Source organism: Microcaecilia unicolor, chromosome 8 (assembly GCF_901765095.1).
Source record: "Microcaecilia unicolor chromosome 8, aMicUni1.1, whole genome shotgun sequence".
NCBI lineage: Eukaryota > Metazoa > Chordata > Amphibia > Gymnophiona > Siphonopidae > Microcaecilia > Microcaecilia unicolor.
Window position 1 is genome coordinate 181,572,651 of NC_044038.1, and position 24,317 is coordinate 181,596,967.

At 46.8% G+C, this 24,317-nt stretch overlaps 1 protein-coding gene across 1 annotated transcript in view; it reads left to right on the forward strand.

Moving 5' to 3' along the window:
- PPARGC1B (PPARG coactivator 1 beta) overlaps window positions 1–24,317 on the forward strand; it is a 120,908-nt gene extending 96,591 nt beyond the window's left edge. The window contains exons 5-12 of the mRNA XM_030212054.1: window positions 791–1,856; window positions 4,602–4,638; window positions 8,922–8,986; window positions 10,033–10,744; window positions 12,682–12,766; window positions 17,930–18,051; window positions 18,545–18,699; window positions 21,605–24,317. Of these exons, the coding sequence (XP_030067914.1) occupies window positions 791–1,856; window positions 4,602–4,638; window positions 8,922–8,986; window positions 10,033–10,744; window positions 12,682–12,766; window positions 17,930–18,051; window positions 18,545–18,699; window positions 21,605–21,708 (2,346 nt within the window). The 3' untranslated portion in view covers window positions 21,709–24,317. The remainder of the gene's footprint in view (window positions 1–790; window positions 1,857–4,601; window positions 4,639–8,921; window positions 8,987–10,032; window positions 10,745–12,681; window positions 12,767–17,929; window positions 18,052–18,544; window positions 18,700–21,604) is intronic.

The window sequence follows — 24,317 nt, forward strand, 5'->3', positions numbered from 1 at the left end:
TACCGATCCAACTTAAATGCCTATTCTTTGCAACACAACCAAACTAAAGCACGTAATGGTCATAACACAACTCTTCCGTTCTCCGATTCCCTAATGTGGCTGTGCCACATGAACTTGATCTTACCACAACATCACCCTGTATTTGTTCACATCGGAGCCTGCAAAGGCCTCTCCGGTACTATGTAAGCCACATTGAGCCTACAAATAGGTGGGAAAATGTGGGATACAAATGTAATAAATAAATAAATACAGTCCCCTGAAACCCTCATGGACTGGTATGAAAGATTTTGACTAGGAAAAGAAAAGTCTTTAAAAGAATTTTAAAAAGAGCTCTTTGGTACATTGCTGGCAGGTTAAAAACCCACCAAGAATTATGAATACAAAACTCTGGTAAAGAATGTTCTAGTACAGAGTATTGGTACATACACAGATGAAAGACAAAGAGAAATTGCTCCAGATATACAAGATAAAATGTGACATGTTTCTATTTCACAATAGCACTTTGATTCCTCAAGGTGTGTCTGGCTTCTATGAGATACCTATGAGATACCTGTGGTGCTTTAGGTGAAGGGAACTGATTTTACTTGTAGTCCCTCGCTTAGCTGTGGTGTGATCGTTCATGTTCTCCAAGTTGAAAGTTGGGTTTCAGCACATCTGACTACCCTGAGTGTGTCCACTCTCTGCTTGCAACATGAACTGTTACAGACCTTCAGTTCTTCAGGTGATGCTCCTTTGGCTCCAGTGGTTGAATTGTACAGTAGTTAACTGGTTTGCTTTTTCCTGTTTAAAGGTGGAGAACCACAGGGAGAGAAAGTCTGGTTTCTTCCATGGCCAAACCAGGATCTGTAGTGAGTTACACAAACACCTGATTTCAGCTAAGCACAGCCCTCAAACCAAAGCAGGTGCCCCAGCAGGAGACGGCCCGGACAACGTCCCTCAGTATAAGAGCCCCAAGGGAGAGGACAGTGGATCTGAGGAAGAAGTTCAGAGTCCAGTGGAGACTGTCTCCGGTGACTCCTTATCCCAGGACAGTCTGCCCACCAGCCCACAGTTCACCTGTGACAAAGAAATGGAAGCGATGGTGGCACTCATTCAATACATGCACACCTACTGCCTTCCTCAGAGAAAACTGCTTCTTCAGGAGTCAGACGTCAAACATCAGCATTGTACCAACTTTCAAAAGAGAGCTAAACTTGATGGGAAACCCACTGCTCCAACTGCTACATCAGCCAGCTGCATGAAACAGAGCACATCATTGGAACTTTCCATCCTGAAGGAGCTTCTGGTTAAGGACGTCCCTTGTGATGTGAGCAAACCGTATAGACTGGTGCAGCCAACCTACTCCTCATTGCCTTGTGCTCAGAACAGCAAGACTCCTCGTGTACTGACTCAGGAGGCTGACGCCCCTGGACTTTCTAAAATCAGAGGCAAGACGCAGCTGGAGGTAATCACCCCAAAGCAATGCCTCAGACCTTCTCCTGGAGTTCAAGTACAAAGCCACAATGTGAAACAGCACACTGCAACAGCTGCTTCTGAAAGCAAATCGCTGAGGGTGCCACAGAAACTGGAGAGAGGGCTTTATGCCGTCCGGCGTTCCAAGAGATTGAACCCAGAGCTGAGCAAGTGGTTCTTTTTTAGAGATGAGAAACCCACAGAAGATTTTGAATCGGAGGATGAGGGGGAGGTCACTATAGCTAAGCCCATGTTGAGCCTGGAGGCAGCTGTCGTCTTTGACAAGGAAGAACAGGTGACAAGGGTGGAAGTGGGTGGCACTTCCACCGAATCCCAGCATCCTTTAATGGGAAGTGGAGCTGAGAATGGAGAAGACCGGCTTTGCAGCCAGCTCCGTCATCCAGGTAAGGTGCGCCACATGATTAAAAAACTTGTTTATAGAAACACTGGTAGCTGCTTTTACAGAAATCTACCTTTACCTTAATACATCACTTCTGCTGATGGAGGTGGTCCCTGTCTTTGCATTTTGCTAAGGGATTGTATTGGGTGATATTAGGTGATTGAGTTGGGGGAGGGGGGAGAGAGGTTGCTGAAGGAGGGCCACAGAGAAGGAATGGCTTGGGTGGGAAGCATGCGTTTATTCCTCTGAAACACCACTGGAAACATCTCCCTCACTGGCCTTCAGTCCCACTCATAGGGGCGGTAAATCTCACTCTTTGGGTTGGGCCACCCTTAGTGTCTCTTCAGATGGCAGGAGTAATGGCAGGGATGGGAGCAAAAGCAGGGGGTAAAGAGGGTTGTCTTTAGACCCTCACCTGCAGCCTCATCACTTATGTTTCTCTCTTACTATTGAGTGAGCCTCGGTGAGTTCTGTTACTGTCCTTATAGTTCATTTGTTGAGCTCTTTGATTTAATACATTGCAACTCATCTGTGACTTTGACAGAGTGCCAGCAAAGCTGCTTACACTTGTTCTGGAGAGCATAGGGTAGTTTTCCAGCACTCATGTGTGTGTTGGAGGTAACTTATCCACGAAAAAGGCGATTCTGTAATCTGGGCACCTACCTGTATACATCCCTTGTGCACATAAAGGTCTAGAACGTCACTAACGTGTGTAAGGGTACACTTGCCCGTGAAAGTATCAGTAGGGCACCTAAGTGCTCTCGTGCAACCTAGTGAGTAATAAGAAGGGTGCATATATGCATGGGTGGGGCTCCGTTACATGTGTACAGAAGACTGTGTTATGCTTGTCCCTGCCCGCAGTTATGCAAAGTGTAACTGCGGGCATGTGAATGTTAGGCATGCTGATGCCGCGTTGCACTAGTATTTCTGTAATGGAATCTGGGTGCCCAGTGATAGAACTGCCCCTGAATTCATAAAGTCACAGACTAGAGATCCTGAAAATCACGCCCAGTGTAAAGTGTTACCTGGAACTTGGCCTGAAGTCCTGGTATGGGACCTGAAAGCACAGTTTGTGCCAGGAGGTCGCTGCTTTGGACATTAGACTGTGCCAGTGTGGCAATATGAAGAGTTAATTTTATGCTCCTTCTCTATCTGATCAACATAAGTAGTGTCTTGCTGCGTTAAACCGATGGCCCAGCATCCTGTCTCTGACCATGACCAATCTGGATCACCTGAAAGTACTCAGATGACTCCCTTAATTGCTCCTTCCCTGGTGAAGGAAGTGGTGATCCCCATATTAATGGAGTGTCCTCCACAACATCTTCAACTGAGTTGTATTACTAGATTTGACCTCATACTCTGGCATTACATTCCCACAGCTTTAATGGCATTAATCTGTTACTAGATAGTTTTTTTGTGCGTTCCTTAGCTTTAGAAGGTATTAGCTGATCCTCTTCATGCTCGGATGCCTCAATATTGTGTTGGTGTTTGAAGATCTAAAGTGAGCTTGGAGTGGTGACCATGTGCATCTGCTGTGTAGCGTTGTTGCACTAGGCTAGTGCTGCAGAGTGTTTCTGGGCTGCTTTAATACCTACTGTTTTATTGTAATTAGGGCTGCATTTCATTAAAATTTAAATTTTACAACTAAAGGTATGTTATATATTTATTTTTGCAGCTCCTTGTGACTCTGGGCAGTCACTTAACCCTCCATTGCCCCAGGTACAAATAACTTTAGATTATGAGCCCATTTGGGACAGAAAAGTACCTGAAAAAATAGTATATGTAAACCGCTTTGACTGTAATTACAGAGAGGTGATCTATCAAGTGTGGAATACTTATATTATTTTATTTATTGGGATTTATTAACCACCTTTATGAAGAGATTCACCCAAGGCGTTTACAGCAGGTACAGTTTAATATAAAACTTACAGTTTTGTTAACAGCATAACAGTAGTAAAATAAGCATAAACAGTTTCTTTCATAGGTTGGCTGGTGCTCCTGCTCTTACTGGACCTTATACCTTGGGCTCCCAGTATGCAGAGGTGTATCCAAACCTTGAGGTAGGAGGGGGCCAGAGCCCAAGGTGAGGGGACACATTTTGGTCTGCTGCTCCTCACCCACTGTCGCCGCTGCACATACCTTGGCTGGCGGGGGTCCACAACCCATGCCAGCTGAAGCCTTTGTCTAGCGCTGGTCTCCGGCGCCGCTGCGTTGTCTGCCCTGCTCTCATTTCCCCTGACGTCCAACATGCTTGTTTTAATGAAATTGGGCACATGCGCATGCTCAGTTTCATTAAAATGAGCGTGCCAGATATCAGGGGAAGAGAGAGCAGGGAGACCAGTGCTGGACAAAGGCTTCAGCTGGTGGGGTTGGTGACCCCTGCCAGCCAAACCAGGGACCCAGAGTGAATTTGAGGGGGTCCAGACCCCCGTGGCCCTGCATAGCTACGCCACTGTCAGTGTGGTATTTCTTTGATTGGAAAAATAATGTCGGTACATCACAGAGCCGGAGTTGGGGGGGGGGGGGGGGGGGGGGTTCAACCAGCTCAATTGCCCTGAGCCCCTAGGCCACAGGGGGCCCAAGCCTGCCAATACGTACTAGGCCTTCACATGTCTAGTCCTAGTGCACTGCCATGTTTTAATAAATAAAGATTGAAATTCACACTTCGTTTAAGAATCGGGTATGTGGAAGCTGCTGAAGACGGCTTGTAGTATATTGTCTCATGTAATTTTCTGTGCTTTTCTTTCAGATAAACCACGATGTCTCTCTCTGGCCTTATCACAGAGGTAAGTGTGGTAGTTTTGTAGTGGCCTGTGGCCTGCATAGGGTTGCTCAATTATTGCTTCTGGCTGGTTCTGGTTCCATTATGAGTGATTTCATATGAGGCTGTAGCACTGGCTTTATAGCAGTCAGCACAGGTCCCACCTGCGATACGGAGATTCGCTTTGTAGCCTTGCTAAGAACATGCCCTCTACATTTCTGTAAGGGGAACGTTGAAAAGACCATTTGAAAAAAACCCAAACAAACCAGGGATCAGTGAATGTTATTTTTTTTTATATGACAGGCTGTGATCCAGCTTCCAAAGAGATAAGTCATGGTATGAGTTGACTTAATTTTCCAGTATATTATTAGCTTCTTTTACAAAGCCGCACTAGCAATTCCTACCTGGCAAATGAGAGGAAGCCCATTCAGTTCCTGTCATATTCCTCTCATTTGCCGTGTGGGAATCACAAGCATGGCCGTGTAAAATAAGTCCTATATGAGGAGACAGACCAGCTTATAATCGAACGAGAATAACGCCCAAGTTCCGACCTAAATCGGGAGATGGGCGTTCTTCTCACAAAAACAAATAAAGCGGTATAATCGAAAGCCGAACTTTGGACGCTTTCAACTGCACTCCGTCGCGGATGCGGACAAAGTTGACGGGGGCGTATCGAAGGCGTGTCGAAGGCGGAACTGGGGCGTGGTTATCGGGCGAACAGAGATGGGCGCCCTTCGCCGATAATGGAACAGCTTTGAGCTAGAATTTAGGACACTTTTCCTGGACCCTGTTTTTTGACGAATAAGGCCCCCAAAAGTGCCCTAAATGACCAGATGACCCCCAGAGGGAGTCGGGGATGACCTCCCCTGACTCCCCCAGTGGTCACTAACCCCCTCCCACCACAACAAATGATGTTTCACAACTTTTTACTTTCACCCTCAAATGTCATACCCTCCTCCCAAGCAGCAGTATGCAGGTCCCTGGAGCAGTTGTTAGGGGGTGCAGTGGACGTCAGGCAGGTGGACCCAGGCCCATCCCCCCCCCCTACCTGTTACAATTGTGCTGCTTAATGCTACTAGTCGTCCAACCCCCCCAAACCCACTGTACCCACATGTAGGTGCCCCCCTTCACCTCTTAGGGCTATAGTAATGATGTAGACTTGTGGGCAGTGGGTTTTGAGGGGGATTTGGGGGGCTCAACACCCAAGGGAAGGGTGCTATGCACCTGGGAGCTCTTTTACCTTTTATTTGGTTTTTGTAAAAGTGCCCCCTAGGGTGCCCGGTTGGTGTCCTGGCATGTGAGGGGGACCAGTGCACTATGAATCCTGGCCCCTCCCACGAACAAATGCCTTGGATTTATTCGTTTTTGAGCTGGGCGATTTCATATTCCATTATCGCTGAAAAGCAAAAACGCCCAGCTCACACCTTGACGAATAAAACATGGGCGTCTTTTTCTTTTAAAAAATACGATCCGCCCCGCCCCTTCACGGACCCGTTCTCGGAGATAAACGCCCATGGAGATAGGCGTTTCTGTTCCATTATGCCCCTCAGAGTGTTGCAGGGGCCTTAAATTTTAGTGACATTGGGCCCAGTTTGCAAAAAAAAAAAAGCAGATCTCCTACATCATCTTAATTTAGGGGTTTAAAAGTTGTTGTTATGAATGTAGGCCCTAGATTTATGAGCTTGATTTATGAAGCTAGGGCTGAAAATAAGTGTTAAGCTCCTAACTTTTTTCCCCACCCTTTTTAGTCTACAAAATTTAGGGATTTATTGAAATTTCGAGTACAAATTTAGGAATTTGATCCTAGTAAATTTCTAAGAGGCCTCTTTAGGAGCAGAACTCTCAGTTGGGAGCATAAATTCATTCGGTATCAGGCCTGTAGTAACGATATTTACGTGATATTGGGATAAATTTACCTTACGGATAGCAGTCCTACCTTGACTACAATATGATTTCCTAATATATTCAGCAGTCCAATTTATATGCATAAGATGACTGACTATTCACCCACTTCCCCCCCCCCCCCCCCCCCCCCCCGACCATCACCACTATCAGCTCTGAGGTTTTTTTCGTGTTTAGCTGTATGTTTTTCACAAAAGAAATGACAGGACGGCCCTTAAATACCGGTTAATTATCCTTAACAATAGTTTGACACATTTATGGCAGTTAACAAGCTGTATGATTAAAACTGGAGACGCGGTGATATTATAGAGCTGATATTTAAGGGCTGCCCTCTTGTGTAATAAGAGGTAGTTGCCTCTTTGTTTCCTCTTCCCTTTGCTTTTTTTCTGTCCAAATTTGGACTCTGCTGAGTCTTAGGGGAGCTGAGCAGGATCAGTCAAGCTTGCCGTTTCCGTGTGCTCATCTGTGCTGCTAGTGCTGGAACCAGTAACTTCCAAATCAATCTGCGCAACGCAAACTCTGAGTCACAGATGAAGCGTAATTCAGTTTCCCCACATATAAAACAAGGGTCTGAGGGACAGGGTTATATCTGCAGTCGGTGGCTTTTGTGGAATGAGTAGGAGGTCTCGGGTCAGCTCCCAATGGACAAGTGTCCCCTGCACTAAACCCTTCATCCCAGTTGGCTTTAATAGGACCCTGGCCCACCCCCCCTCCCTCACTTCCTGACCTCTCTTTAGCTTGTTTCCTTTGTCCCTTTCACCTTCATGTATCAGTGACACCCTGCTTTAGGGCAATATTTGAGCTTCTGTTTGAACCTCCTGTTCCACTCTTAGGGGTCTTTCGCTAAACTGCAGTAAAAAAAATGGCCGTAGCGCACCCTTACGCGGGTCATTCCCTGCGCTAAGCCCACTTTTACCGCTTGGGTAAAATGGCTGCTTTTCTATTTTTTGAATTAATGGCTACACGGGCCATTAGGGAATCCCCACCACCACCTCTTTTGTGGGCGGTAGGCACTCACACGCTCATCAGTTAGAACTCGGCAATATAATTGTGCTAACCAATTAGCACAGACCACGCCACTTCTCTGCCCCAACCCACCTCCAGTGCTACAAGTAACATCTATTTTGTAGTGCATGGGAAGCGTGCATCGAAGGATGCCTGAGCACGCCCGGCGGTAACACCTTTCGGCTACAGTAAGTACGCGCAGTGGTGTACCAAGGGGGTGGTGGTGGGGGAAGTCCGCCCCGGGTGCACGCCGCTGGGCGGGGGTGCCGCGCGCCTGTTGGCTCCGCTCGTTCCATGCTCCCTCTGCCCTGGAACAGGTTACTTCCTGTTCCGGGGCAGAAGGAGCATGGAACAAGCAAAGCCAACAGGCGCGCGGCACCCCCCCCCCCCCCCCCCGCAGGTAAAAATGCCCCTGGGGGGGGGTCCTTTCGCCGAGGGTGGGGGGCGCTGCACCCGGGGGGGGGGGGGCGCATCGGTGATCCGCTCCGGGTGTCAGCCACCCTAGGAACGCCACTGAGTACGCGTTAGTACTTACCACAGCTTTGTAAAAGGACCCTTCCTTTTCTTCTGCGCTCCAGCAGCACGTGCACAGATTGAAGCGGGGGAGGGGGGCGCTTCTCCTGAGGCGGATCGTGAGGATTTCTTGCTGGATCCCGAACTTGCATAAGCTCGTGGCTGCAGCATTTCCTCAATAAGCATTAGATGATTCCATTTTACCTACCCCAACAGCGTCCTTTCTCACTAAGGGGCCCTTTTACTAAGCAGCGGTAAGGCCACCACTGGCTTACCATGCGCCAATCTGGAGCGACTGCCGGTCTGATGCGGGCACAAGCTGTCCTTCCAGACCAGCGCACAGCATTTTTGGCACTGGCGGAAAAAGTAAAAAAAATATTTCCACAAGGGGGTTACCCTGCAGGTTATCGGGGGAGCCCTGGCTGCTACTTCAGTGGGTGGCAGTAAGTTCTCTTCCCCACATGGCCATGTGGTAAGAGCAATCTTTTTTTCAGCCTTTTTACCTGCTGCATTAAAATGGTTTAGGGGCCTTTTTACTAAGCTGCAGTGAAAAGGGCCCTGCACTGAGACCCTGTCAGACAGCATACACTTCCCAGCACCCAGCAGTTTCTGTCTCTGGGCAAGCCCTGTTCAGGAGCACTCCCCCCTTACTGCTCTTTTCGCTTCTGCCGACTGCTGAGGTAGGGTAGGGGCTGTGACAAGCATTCTGGTGTCCTACGTTCCTGTCCTGTTCATCCAGAAATGTCCTGATGGCATCTTTCCATTGACTAACACTGGAGATGAGCAGTCTCTGCAGTGAGCTTGCTCTGTTGTCGATAGACTCTAAACTCTTGACTTGCTTCTTCTGTATTAACTCATCCGCACCTACTGTTTGCTTATATCCTACAGTGACCCTTCATTTGGAAAGAAGAGTTTTGAGCAGACCCTGACTGTGGAGCTTTCTGGGACGGCAGGTAAGGCTTGTCGGTGTCAGCCTGGCCCCTCCTCCTTCTATACGGCAGCAAACAGACTGTGTATGAAATTCCACATGCAGGACAAGAGCTTTAAGTGCATTTCTGCTATTTCAGTGCATCGCTTTAATGCACAGTTTTTCCTGTATTTCTTGATGTGTAGGGCCTTTCCACTTTCATGCATGCCCATGAGGCCTTGTCATAGGGTTACCATGTGGCTCCAGAAAAAGGAGGACAGATTGAGCCAGTCTGGGTTTTACTTCCATTGCTTTCAATGGAAGCAAAACCCGGACTGGATCAATGTGTCTTCCTTTTTCTGGAGCCATATGGTAACCCTAGCCGCCTTGCCACACAGTGCTATGGAATCCCTGCTTAACACTGCCACTGCCACTGAAATAGCTAGTGTGCCCGCTGCTGTTCTCATGCCACCATACTCTCCACCATCGTTGGCACTCCTGAGTGACTGTAGGATCCAGTTCTGGTCTTCTTTCCACTACCCGATACATTCTCTGACAATTTTTTGAGCTGGTCCTTTTGTTGAGAGAATTCTTAGCTGCTGCCCAAGGCTTTTCCCTTTTTTTCTCAAGTTCTAAACACAGACGGGCCGATATTGAGCTGGCGGGAGGCAGCCTGCATAAGTGTCGCGGTCAGCGCTGACCCCGGATGTTCACTGCCAGGCGGTTACCAGTGACCGGCATTGAATATCCGGGTTTTTTTTTTTGACTGGTGCTAACTTAACTGGCTGGCCGCTTAAGTTAATAGCAGGCAAACATAGGGACCTACTATTTATGTGGTCTGATTTGCTGGTTAGCGCTGAGTGATGTCAGTTATCGCGTGAGATAACTGGCTAACCTTTCAGCGCTGACCTGAATATTCAGCGCAGATAACCAGTTATCTCGCACTGAATATTTGCGACTCCGTGCCAAAATGCTATTTAACCAGTCAGCAGCTGTTTTTGAGCAGCTAAATAGCTTTGAGAATGCTTTCCGTATCTTTGCATCTTGTTATTTGCTGGGTTTAATCTTTGATTGTCTTTTTTTCTGATATAGGTCTCACACCGCCTACCACCCCACCCTACAAACCGGCGGATGAGGAGCTGTACAAGCCAGACATGAATCACAAGCAAGAAAAGAATAAGGCTGTCATCAGTCCCTCAGTCAAAGAAGATGAGGTTTTGGGGGCCTCCAGGGAGCAACCCAAGAAGCACCCAGAGCGGACTGAACTGCTGGCCCACCTGAGCCAGGGAGTCACGCAAGTTGCAAGCTTAGAGCAGCAGACCCTGAAAAGACCTTTTTCTCGTTCTTTTGGGGACCACGATTACTGTCTAGCTAGAAAACCAGAGGCTTCTTTACAGAGAAAGGTACTGAAGTCCTGGGAGCCCCCAAAACAGGTGGGAAGCAGAGAGCAGCAGGGAATGGGCAGGTGCAAGGACAAAGACAGCGAGGCATCGCTGACGGAGGGTGGCAAGCAACTGAAAGATCATGAAATCCGAGCCAGCTTAACCAAGCACTTTGGCTCTCTGGAAGATGAGATCACATCTGTCTGCAAGAGCCCCGACTACGCCACCAACTTTGAGGACAGTGTTAGTGACAGTGGTTCCCCTGTAGAGGATGAGTGCTGTGTACTGCCCTGTAAGCCCAAACTGTATCCACACAGAAGCCCGTCTGCAAGGGCCAGTGGGCACCATTGCCCTCAGAACCGGTCCACATCTGAGACTTCATGCTGCAGATCAAGATCTCCGGCCAACAGGAGGGCATTCAGGTATGAAGTCACCAATTACGGGGCTTCGTGGGACTGAATAAATAACAACTTAGGAAAAATATCATGATGAGTATAACCCAGTAAGTGACAGCAAAAAAATATCAACTACCCTATCCCATATACCCATTGTTCCTGTGCACACTGCTAACGATGTATGCCAGATACGATGGAAGGGGGGACGGGACCTCTTTTCAGGTGCCCACAATACTGTGCTTTCAGAGCCTGTTGTATAATAGCATCTGGATGCTCAAATTTTGTTCTAGAAATATTATTGTAACCCAACACTGGCATACACTGCAGTTATGTATCTGCAGGTACACCAGCCATAGATCTGGCCTTGCTACTGGTGCCTAAATGCAGCAGAAACACATGTAAGTGACCGGATGGTATAAGTTGTGTCTGTAAACGGCAGCACTGCCCATGCCCCCCCATGCTCCGCCCATGTAAACACCACCTTGCATCTGTACAGTGTGAAGGAGTAGCCTCGTGGCTAGTGCAGCAGCCTGAGGCCCTGGGGAACCAGCTTCAGTTCCCACTGCAGCTCCTTGTGACTCTGGGCAAGTCACTTAAACCCTCCATCGCCCCATAGAAAAATGTGGGCAGATAAAGACCATATGGCCTGTCCAGTCTGGCCGTCCATGCCATCTGTTCTCTGTATCACTCCTTTAGAGGTCCTATGTACTTGTCCCAAACTCTCTTGAATTCAGATACTGTTTTCTTCTCCACCCACCGGGAGGCCGTTCCACGAATTCACCACCCTTCCCATGAAGAAGCATTTCCTCAGGTTGCTTCTGAGTCTGTCCCCTTTCACCTTCATCCTGTGCCCCTCATTCCAGAGCTTCCTTTCAATTGAAAGAGACTCGCCTCCTGTGCATTTATGCCACATAGATATTTATTTAAATGTCTCTATCATATCTGTATATAATCTGTCAATTGCTTTCATTTTAACCACAGAAAGCCGTTATATCAAATCCCGTCCCCTTTCCCTATGCCACTTACACACAAAGTCATTTTGCTGGCAACTCAATGACAGTGCAAAGTATTTCACCTCAATGGCCAAAATTCAGATTGATAGTCCTCAGTACCTGAAAGTTGCTTGGCAGCTTTTGTGCAGTTTGTCAGTGGTCTCGTTCCTGATTCTGAGGGGCAGGTGTCAGCATTATAAGCAGGCATGGAGAGAGAGCAATCCTCTCACTGCTACCAGTGGGCCACTCAGAGCAGAGCTGAAGGTTTTGTCACCTCTGTATAGTAGAAACTGTTAAGCATTGGTTTTCCCTTGCTGTGAGTCCAACACCTTTCTCGGGCATTAAATTCAGTGGAAGAAAAAAGGGTGTTTGTACAGTGAGAGACATTTGGCTAATATAACATCCCCATCATTGCTGGCAGATCTTTGACCTTCCAAATACTTCCACACAATGCATACAGATGAAAATAGTGGCTACGATATGTACACCTTGTAGTTTCTCTGGTTTAGTGCTACAAACAGTTATATATATTTATTTATTTATTTGTAGCATTTGTATCCCACATTTTCCCACCAATTTGCAGGCTCAATGTGGCTTACATTTGCCATAATGGCGTATGCCACTTCCGGGTAACAGAATTACAAATGGTATTCCGTTCAGGTGCATACCTACATGGTAATATACATGGAACATAACATGCATGGAACAGATCATGGTATAAATATATATTATGTGCATATATACATGGTAAGGGAGTATACATTATGGTAATGCATGAAGGTAATGGGTAATAAATTGGGCTGTAACATACATTAGATTTAGCGTTCTCTTGTTCAGCACATCTTCAGGGTTTTTTTTCTTTATGTCTACCTCACAGATATAAGCCACAGATATTAAGAACCTGTAATCTTTAGGGAAGGTGGGGTGGGAATGTACAGAGCCTTCCTCACGCCTTTCCTTGTTTTTAAACAGATGTGAGAATAGAGAGACATGCCAGGAGCGGTACCGTGGTGGAGAAAGCCAGAGCCATACACAGAAGAGGAGAGAAAAGGCCATTGTAAGTAGTCTGGGGGAGGGGAGGGGGGGGAGGTTGCCCACATCCTGTAGTTTCCATGGCAGCCAGGAGGGGGCACTCAGGTTTTGGGAGAGGCTCCATACAGTTTGAGGACTCTCTCTCTCTCATTGGTTTTGGCATTGTCTCTGATGTTTTATGAGTGCCCTTTCTTTGCAGGAGGTTTTTTGCTCTTTGCCTGCTTCCTGTTCTGTGTAATGAATTAGGATTCCTAGCCAGGGAGGTGAAAGGCCACCAGCTAGGAAAGGGTGAGCCAAAATGTTCTCCTAAATCAGACCCTTGCTGTAAACAAATGAAGCTATACCAATAGTTTCTTCCAGTTTCATACTGGTTCAGTTATTGATAGCATAAAAACATAAGCCATACTGGGTCAGACCAATGGTCCATCTAGCCCAGTATCCTGCTTCCAACAGTGGCCAAATCCAGGTCACAAGTACCTGGCAGAACCTCAAAGAGCAGCAACATTGCACGCTACCAATCCCAGGGCAAGCAGTGGCTTCCCCGTGTCTATCTCAGTAACAGCCTATGAACTTTTCCTGCAGGAACTTGTCCAAACCATTTTTAAACCAAGATACACTAACTATTGAAGCAGTGCATGATAAACAACAGAAGAGCAGCACCACTCCCTGACAACTTTACAAAAAGCCTTTCCTGGGACCTCTTCTTTTCTCCATCTATACTTCTTCCCTTGGTACTCTGATCTCATCCCATGATTTTCAGTATCACCTTTATGCTGATGACTCCCAGATCTACCGCTCCACACCAGAATTTTCAGCAGGAATCCAGGCCCAAGTCTCGGCCTGTCTGTCTGACATTGCTGCCTGGATGTCTCACCGCCATCTGAAACTGTACATGACCAAGGCTGAGCTTCTTATCTTTCCTCCTAAATCAACCTCTCCTCTTCCCCCATTCTCTATCTCTGTGGATAACACTCTCATCAGCTGATAACCTTGGGGTCATCTTTGACCCCTCGCTCTCCTTCTCTGCACATAGTTCAACAGACTGCTAAAGCCTGTCATTTCTTTCTCTACATTATCACCAAGATTCGTCCTTTCCTTTCTGAGCACACTACCAGAACCCTCATCCACACTCTTATCACTTCTCGCTTAGACTATTGCAACTTGCTTCTCACAGGTCTCCCACTTAGCCATCTCTCTCCTTTTTAATCTGTTCAAAATTCTGCTGCACGACTTATATTCTGCAAGTGTCGCAATGCTCATATTAACCTTCTCCTCAAGTCACTTCATTGGCTCCTTATCCGTTTCCGCATACAGTTCAAACTCCTCTTATTGACTTACAAGTGCATTCACTCTGCAGCTCCTCAGTACCTTTCGACTCTTATGTCTCCCTACACTCCTTTCCGGGAACTCCATTCATCGGGTAAATCTCGCTTATCTGCACCCTTCTCCTCCACTGCTAACTCCAGACCTTCCTTTTATCTTGCTGAACCGTATGCCTGGAATAGACTTCCTGAATCAGAACCTCTAGCTCCATCTCTGGCTATATTCAGATCTAGGCTAAAACCCTTTTGAGGCTGCTTTTAATTCCTGACCCCTATTTACCTTTTCAGTACCTATGTTTGTTTTAATCATTCCCACAAAAGTATTTCCCTAATCCATTTGTCTGTCTCGAATAGATTGCAAGCTCTGTTGAGTAGGGTACAGCATTGCATAGGCATCATAGTCTGCCTATAGTTACAAACCCTCAGCCGCTGAGCAGGGACGTCAGGATTTTAGAATTGGCCATCTTTTAGGTCACTGAAATAGGAAAATGTAAGAATCCGTGTTTTTCCATACTGAGGCCAGTAGAGGGCAGAAGAGAGGCAAGCTGTAGGCTGATACTGTGATATCCAGTGTTCTTTTTATACTGGGCACCTTCCCCTCTGCTTTCAGCTGTTTTCCTTTTCTCGAACTCTACTCCTTTGCTGCAGATTTCATTCATGTACTTATTTTACTTCCATTTCACTACATGTTTCATTAAAAAAACCACACCCCAAGTCCATAATAAAACAAATATCAGAAATAAAACAAAACTCCACCACAGCAGCCCTCACATCACAACCCCACTTTGTAGATGGGGTCAACATGGAACATTCTTATTTTTAAGAAGAATTTCTTTGTCATCATTCTTTGCTCCAATCACTTCGTCAGTGAAAATATTGTAAGCATTTCAGGTTTTTACCAGAGGCAGCAGACTTAAGAAAATACATCTAGAATCTGGTTTTACCTCTTTCTGGGCAGCAAATGTGGAATTTTTGCTGCAAGAAACACAAACTTGTTTTAGTGCCTCTGTTTGCCTGTATGTGCATGAACCAACACCAGCCCCTGGTACACAATCCATCTGCACACTGGACACCATTAAGACAAGCAACAGCTATGAGTCAACTTCCTCCCTGTCCCATCTGTACAGAAACGACCGTGCGTAATGTCAGGTGGGCAGCACAGGCTGGCTTGTCTGAGTGATGACTGGAGTGCTTAATGTGGAAATGAGCTTTAACACTGTTCACGGGTGGACACATCGGCCCTGCAGCTGATGACAGCAGGTGGTGGACGGCCCATGCAGCTTGACGCAGGAATCTAGATTTCAGATGTGCCTGCTGGGTCGGATACACTGCGAATTGTCTGCTGGCCCTGACAGATGGAAGCACTTGCCCGAATATATTTGATTGTAGCCTGATAGTTTTAAAAGACAGCTTAAATCCCTGCTATTTATGCACATGTACGGCATTGGTGTTTAGATGACTGCATTTTCTAATTAGTGTATTTGTAGTGCCCATCGGGTCAATATTCAACACTAGTAAAAAAAGGCCTGTTTCTGACACAAATGAAATGGGCGCTAGCAAGGTTTTCCTCGGAGTATGTGTGAGAGTGACTGTGTGAGAGAGAGAGAGTGAATGTGCGAGTGTGTGTGTGACAGAGAGAGAGTGAGACTGGGTGTGAGTGTGTCTGTGAGAGAGAGAGTGTGTGTGTGAGCATGAGAGTGTGTGCCAGGGCCCCTCCTCCCTCCCGCCCTCTGAGATCCAGGGTCGTCCCCCCTCCCTCCCTCCCTCCCTCCGAGTTCCAGGGTTGTCCCCTCCCTCCCGCCCTGCCTCCGAGTTCCAGGGTCGTCCCCTCCCTGCCTCTGAGTTCCAGGGTCGTCCCCTCCCTGCCTCCCTCCGAGTTTCAGGGTCCCCTCCCTCCCCTGCATTATGCTGTCTCCCCTGCATTCATCCATATGCAGGCAACGTCCTCTGTGCCCTGCCCCCCTCCATCCATCCATGTGCAGCATCTCTCCCCTGCCCCCTCCACCTCCCTCTGAGTTCCAGGCCCCCCTCCCTCCCCCCCCCTCCGAGTTCCAGTGTCCCCCTCCCTCCCTCCCATTTCCAGGGTCCCCCCTCCCTCTGTCCCTCCGTCCCTCTCTCCCAGTTCCAGGGTCCTATGGAACTGGGAGGGAGGGGGGCGGAGAACATTGGAGGAGTGACGTCAGCAGGTGGTTACAATCCCAGTGACACACATTGGAACGTTGGAGGAGTGATGTCAGCAGGTGATTATGATCCCAGTGAGATCCGATGGGCACTACAAATACACTAATGAGCAAATGCAGTCATCTAAACACCAATGCCGTACATGTGCATAAATAGCAGGGATTTAAGCTGTCGTTTAAAACTATCAGGCTACAATCAAATATATTCAGGCAAGTGCTTCCATCTGTCAGGGCCAGCAGACAATTCGCAGTGTATCCGACCCAGCAGGCAGATCTGAAATCTAGATTCCTGCGTCAAGCTGCATGGGCCGTCCACCACCTGCTGTCATCAGCTGCAGGGCCGAGGTGTCCACCCGTGAAGTGTTAAAGCTCATTTCCACATTAAGCACTCCAGTCATCACTCAGACAAGCCAGCCTGTGCTGCCCACCTGACATTACGCACGGTCGTTTCTGGAATGTTGGAGGAGCAAATTATTATATTAGATGATTTAACCAGCTAGAAATGGCTCCTGGCTAGTTAAATCGCTTGTTTGGAGCTAATTTTCAGAGGCTCTTAACTGGTTAGTGCTGCTTGAAAGTAACCGGTTAGCGCCGAACTGGAAACCGGCTATTTTGGGGGTGTTTCAGGGGTGCGGTCGGTACTTGGCCAGTTAAGTGCTGATATTCAGAACTTACAGCGAGAAGAGAAGTGGGAACAGAGACCACGGGTTCCAGAGACTGGAGCACACAAATATCTTGAATTAAAACAAGGTTTATTGAGAATCAAAAACGACTCAGCACAACGTTTTCTGCAGGGCAATTAGTCTTATTATCGATCAGCATATACAACCAACGATCTTTCCAAAGATAACCTTTCTACTTTTATTGTGGATTTTACGATTTCACTTTTTGATGCTTTTACTCTGAAGTTTGCACCCAGACTCCTGATGCAGGTCCTCCGGCCGAAACACAATGTTTTGTTGAGTCGATTTTGATTCTCAATAAACCTTGTTTTAATTCAAGATATTTGTGTTCTCCAGTCTCCGGAACCTGTGGTCTCTGTTCCCACTTCTCTTCTCGCTGTGAGTTACTCCATGGGACTTTTTTTTTTTTAGTTCTCCTCCACATACATGGATTCTCTTTGGATATTCAGAACTTAACCACATAAAGCCAGTTCTGTTTTTATGCGGTATCTTATAACCAGTTAAGCACTGAATGCTGGCTCCACCAACCTGGAAATTCAGTGCCAAAACCTGGACATCCCTGGCCTTGAATTTCTGGTGACGGTCAGCAAGACGCATGATCTTCGTTAAGCCTTAAGGGTTTTCAAGTCTTTTACAGTGTCATTGTATATTGTGTTTGTTATTGCAATATGTATTTTCATGTTTATTTGATTATGTATATTTTACGTGTATTCCTACTTAGTTTTAAGTGGGTTATAAATGATTAAATGTATCATCAGTGGCCGGATGTCAGGTTGAAAGAGAGTTGGAGCTGAATGACATGAGTCCTGGGGTTTGTGCTTGTAGCCTGGATTTTACACCATCTCCGAAATTGATATCCTGTTTTACAATGAAACAGCAGTAAAGCATCAAACTAATCATTCTGCACCACCCGGTGAAGTTTACTGCTCAGAGGCCCAGGGCATACACAGTTCATTCAAGTGGCACCAATGAGACCAAAAGACTTTTGTCTCTTTCTGCACAGGACGAAGGCCGCATGGTCTGCATTCGAAACCTCTCCAGAAACATCAGTCCCAGCGAGCTGAAGAAACGATTTGAGGTGTTTGGGGAGATTGTGGAGTGCAGAGTTCTGAGTCGAAGCAATAGGTGAGTCGGCCCTCAGCGCTGGCCTTCATAGTGGGGGTCTGGACAGGCTCAAAAAGAGAGATAGGTATGGAAGGGCTTTGCTGCCATAGACCCTGGCTAATGAAGCCAGGTGTGAAATGGATTTTCCATGACCTAACAGAGGGAGGAAAGGTTCCATCATTGTAAATACACAGGATCTGCATGCTTTGTTTTTAAACCAAATCATTTATAATCCCAGTAGCATTCTCTGGTCAGTGACTTGTTGCTAGCCTGGGACCTCCAGGCCTCCCCACCAGTTACTCTCTGAGCAGCAGACGCTTGCTGTGTCAGGGAATAGTTTACTCACTGTTTCACAAGGTTGTGTGATTTTTATTATTTTTTTTTATAGCCTGAAGTGATCCTTTTCAGTGTGAAGATGGGGTGAACAGTTTGTGGCTTGTAAGCGTGAAAACCTTAAGTGGAGTTAGACTAGGCAGGTTTAATGACGTCTCCCGTTTTATTTCTTGTTATTCAGAGAGGATAAGTACGGATTCATTACCTACCGCTGCTCTGAAGATGCTGCCCTGTCACTGAGGAAAGGGACCTCACTGAGAAAGAGGAACGAGCCCTCCTTCCAGCTCAGCTATGGGGGTCACAGACACTTCTTCTGGACTCGTTACGCTGACCTAGGTAAGATGGCATCTCTTACCCAGCACTGGGGCATTCTTGAGAAATAAAACGGTGATGCTGAACTCTTACCTGTCTAACCAGCCTTAAAATGGGAACCTTCTCATAAACAATTTATAGATAAGCAGATATTTGGGGGAGGAGGGGGTCTTATCAGATGTCATGAGGGGGGGGGGGGGTTAAGATGCCAACTGTCTCTTTTTTTCTGGATTCTACAGGCATTAATGCAACAAAAGTTAGAAGGAAGGCTAAAGGGTCTAGATATTTTTCATTGGTGGCAGCTTTCATGTCCTCCCCCTGCCCTGCCTGCTTCCAGCAGAGGGGAATGGTAAGTCAGTGGGGTCAGGTCTCTTTTAGACCTAATGTCTTGGAAGAAAGCTAAAAAGCGGACCAGTCACCACCGCCTCTTCCTGTTCCAGTCACAAAGCATTCACTGTGGAGTCCCTCAAGGATCGATTTTGTCACCACTTCTACTTGTTCCTCAGCCCCCCTTGCTGGTCTCATCCAGTCCTTAGGCATTTCAGCTTATTTCTATGCAGGATAGACTGCTGCTGTTCCCAGTCTATCCTGCTACTTCCCCTTTAATTACCCCTCTTCAAATTTGTTTGGATTCTGTAAAGACCTGGCTAACAAATCACCAGCTGGTCCTTAACGTAGACAAAACAGTTGCCTGTTGGTTTTCTGGACTCCATACCCCTCCTTCAACCCCTATTACCCTTTCTGATGCACAAGTCAGGCCAGATACTAGTTTCCGTGGCCTTGGGATCATCTCTTTCTTTTCTCCCTTAAAACTCGCATCTGTCCAAGGTTTCCTTTCTTCTATTTCGACAGCTGCTAACAATACGTCACCTCTTTGATCGTAACTATTTCCGTGCCCTTATCCTTTCCCTTTTTACTTCTCACCTTGACTATTGCAATGCTGTCTATGCAGGCCTACCCCGTTCCTCGCTGAAAAAGCTCCAATCCCTCCAAAACGTTGCTATTAAATTACTCTGTCATGCCCACCATTGGGACCATACCACTCCTGTCCTTAAACTTTACCACTGGTTACCCATTGAAAAACAAATCACTTATAAGATAGCGCTCCTAACTTTTAAAGCTTTCTGTATAGGCCTTCCGGATTACCTAGCACGTCTTACCATCCCCTATTTGTCTGCAAAGGTCCTTTGCCCCATTAACAACCATCGCCTTGTCCTTCCTAATCCAAAATTAGCTCATTATGAATCTACCAGACATAGTGCTTTTTTCTTTCTTTCCCCATTTATCTGGAACTCTCTCCCATTCTCACTTTGCAGCAATTCTTCTCAAAAATGCTTTAAAGCGAATCTTAAAGCCTTCATCTTTAAGCGGGCTTTTGAAGGTGTAGGTTGAAGGTCCTTCCAGCTTGAGAACTCCACCTAACAGATTGTCCTTTGCTCCCTACCGTTTGTATGAATGTTTCTTTACTATCAAAATTGGTGTTCCTTTCCTGATTTTATATGATGGTAGTATTGTAAACTGCTCTGCTCTGTCAAGGCAGTTAGAGCAGTCCAGCAAGTCCAAATCCTATATAATAATTTGCACCTCCAACATTCCATTGCTGTCTGGCTGCCTGGGTTCGTAAGATCTCATCACGTCAGCCAGCCTCCAGCAGAATCGATGGACATGGATGGGATGGGATGGGAGGAGAGGACAGGAGAGAAGAGAATCGCGAGACACGGATGGGAGGGCAGGGAAGAGGAGAATCGCTGGACATGGAGGGGAGGGAAGGGAAGAATCGCTGGACATGGAGGGGAGGGAAGGGAAGAATCGCTGGACATGGAGGGGAGGGCAGGGGAGAGACAAAAAAATTGCTTACAAGAGAGCCTTTCTAGGGCCCATTTCATTGTTGAGGAAACGGGTTGGGTTCCACTAGTAAACCATAAACTGAGAATGAAATAAAACCAGTATACTTGTGACTGCAAAACAAAAAGAAATAGAGTTCACAGAGAAAAAAATTGAAATGTTGACTTACAAAATGTGGGGAGGGGATGGTGGTGCTGAGCAGAGTACATCATTCAGTGCCCTCTGGCTACTGAAGACATCCATCAAACCAGAGGACACAGTGATGTAGTAATCCATCTGGAATAGGACCTAATAGCATGGTGTCTCCACATCTCGGCCCCACTTCCTGCTCATGTATCTCACATCTCTGCAAGCATCGTGAGGAGGTTCATAGGCCTGCACGCTGGGCCCAAAAATAAATGAGTCAGCGGAGAAGTAAAGCCAGAACTGCACTCCTGAGGTCTGATTAGCCCCATGTAATGATCTGACCCCATTATTTATTTCTGGAGTTTTGCCTTGATTCCCCACTTTGAGGAGTTCTTGCTGTCCTCCTCCTCCTCGAATACCAGAGGCTCAACATCCTGCTGACCAGTCACTGATGGAAGCAGGGAAGGGCAAGAGGCAGACTTGATGGTGGCACCATCTAGAGGATCATCCACCCCAAAAAAGAATGAGGGTGGTGAAAGAGGGTGCCAGAGGGGATAGTTGCTAGGGAAACCTCTATTGTTCTAGGGATTGGGCTGCCAACGGTGGATGATCAGAAGTTGCTGACACTTCAGACCTCTATCTTGGCACTTTTTGGCTATGGAACCTCAATCCTCTAGATCCAGTCCCGAACCTCCATTCCATAATGGGCCAGCATTCTCCTCCCAGCTTTCTAGTCTGGCCCAAACATGCCCAGACCATGCCCCCTTGTCATGCAGTCTTCGATGTCCATATCCTGGTTTTATAAAATCAGGATTTGAACATCTAAACGCCAATTTACAGCCATCCAAAACAGGAGTAGAACTTGTAAAATAAGCATATAGAGCTCACAGTCCTCCAAGACCATTATTTGTCATTTGTGAGGGAGTGCCAGCACTCATGTTCTCATTCTTGATACCAGATTCCAGTGCAGAAGAGCCCTCAACACCTTCCCTGAAGAGCAAGTACGAGTGTATGGATTTTGACAGCTTGCTGAGGGAGGCACAGATGAGCCTACATCGATAACAGCCTTAACCTTCGAGGAATACCTCAATACCTCAGTCAAGGCACTTCCAGTATGTTTACGTTTTGAAAGAAATATATACAAAAAAAAAAGACTTTTATCCTTTAAAATTGATGTTTACATTGAACAAAGCTGCTTCCGTTTGTGATTTTCATGGTGTGTTAAAGCCCTACCGCCACACGCTAGTATTCTTGCTTCCCACTGGTGGGTTTTTGGGTGTATTTTCAGGCATTCCATCACCCTCCCCTACCCCCGCCAGTAGTGAAGCTGCAGCTGTGTTCACCATTCACATTAGTGTCTGTAGTGTGTGATGACAACATGTTGGTTGTGAATAGAAATGAAATTATAAACTAATTTTTAATAGAACAAAAGTATATCCTAAAGATGTATTTATGGTTCACATGTACTGTAACGTACCCTTCCTTAATTTCATCTATGCAGTGTAATGAGGTGTTTGTGAGAGAGAGAGAGACAGACTCAATCCCAGCGCACAGAACAGACGAGTCACTTGCGAGGCACTTGTTCAAGGAGGCTGCTTAATCCCGGCCGTTTGTAAATAGTCCCTTTAGATCAAAATATCCGCAAATCAGGTACTCAGGAGGGTGGAAGGCAGTGAATGCTGGAAAATGGGAAGTCTGCTCTTCCTCCCCCCCCCCACCCCCTCGGTGCAGGAGTTCTGTATAGTGTCCTCTGTCCTGCAGCTTCACTGGTGATGGTTTTCCACCTCTCCAAAACAGAAAGCAGAAGACAGGCAAGCAGTAAAGGCTGCTCCCTCTGGAGGGTCTTCAGCTGTTTTTTTTTTGGGGGGGGGGGGGGGGGGTTGGGGGTCCTATGCCTGTTGGGGTGAATTAGGATTTTGTGTTATTGGGTAACTTCTACTGCTTTTCTTGTGATTTACATTTTGAATATTTACATTATAAGGCGCCTTGAATCAGTAATGCTTCCTAAGAAAAGGCTCCGAGTTTAGTTGGAAAAGTTTGCCATTGCCTTTGGGGTGACAGAGTCCTTTCCCTGGTAATCTGCGTCAGAGCAGAAATTAATTTTTCAGTCTCTGATCATAAGCCATAGTCTTCCCCAGACCATTAAGCCTGACGTGGCAAACGCATCGGTTGGTCCTATTCGCTGACTTTCAGGTTTGCTTTGTCATTTCAGAATCTGTCCAAAAAGCCATTTGTGATGCTGCTGTGGGAGAACTTTTAAGGCTGGGTAATATACTGCCTCTCTTGTTACCACATTCACCAACTTTTTAGAGAGGAGACCTGTCCAACGAAGACGTCTAGTCTAGCCTTGAAATTGTTTTTGATGTTTGTGTTTCTCTGCCTGGGCATCAGCAGCCACGACTGAAGCTGGGATTTAGGATCTGTCTTTCACAAATGCCTCATTGTATCTCTTTATCCTTCTAGTTCCTCACTCGATGATGTTTACATGTGATTGCTATGCGCTTGCTGTAGAGAGCTTACCATGACACCTGTAGGGTGAATATAGTACTGTACTGTGCTGTGCTAATACTTCAAAAACAAAAAAACTGATCACTGAATCCCTACAGCGGCAAATTCCTTTTTTTCCTCCTAACCTGAAACATATGGCAGAATCAAAGTGGACAGTGTGCTTTGATTACAGAAGGTAAAATTCCTCCAGTGATGGAAGACGTCTTTTGAATGAGTCGCACTGCAGCCAGGGCAGGCCGTTTGTCTCCCTGTGTGCTACAGCGTCGGTACCGCTTCCCCTGGGTGGCAAAGGAGCCGTGCAGAATTCTCAGTGTCCGAGGAGCGCTCTGGGAGGAAATTCACCAGCTGTGGCTGAGCTTCCAGGATACTATGAGATGCAATAAAAGAGATTTATGTTGCCCGAAGCCTTCTGAATGTTGTTTTGGATGAAACGTGTTCTGCAGTCGTGCACAGGACACACGATTGTGCTCCCTAAGGCCATGTATACGACGGGGTGTGTATTACACCCTTGAATGTTAACCAAAAGCGGCTGATGCCTGCGAACAATGCTAATTCCTAGTGCTATGAAAGTGACTGTCAAGGAAGCACTAGTAAGATTGGAGAGGACAGTCGGTCTTTACTGCTGTGCTTCTGGCACTCACTTGGTGTGATTTACGTAATATTAGATTAAGCCATTTTACTTTTTTCTAGCAATACTGTTGGGTCTCTGCTCAGCCTGTTTCTGGGAGTGGATGGCAAACTGCAGGGCCGAAAACTTCCCTGGCCCGTCATATATAGTCTAGTCTGTGTCAGAGGTGGAGAGAGGGTGCTGGGAAACTGTGGACATTGCCCACTGCTGTATTGTTTTTCTACAGGGATCATGCCAAGTGGAGAAGGGTGACTGGCAAAACCTTTGAACAAAGAGTAGCCAGAATGTCCGAAATCTAGTGGCAACTTGCTGGCTTTGTGCCTAACTTCAAACTGATGGCCACTTCACTTATAGCAATAGCAGCCTACTTGATTGCTCTTGTCCAGGGACTGAAAAATGACAACTGTGTCTAGTTCCTCATCCACTGCTGGGTACCAGAGCCTGCAGTTGGGGGCATGCAATCAGCAAAGTACCAGCCAGTGCCACTCATGAGAGGGGACCACACACTGACAGCTATTCCATTTCTGGTTTTTTT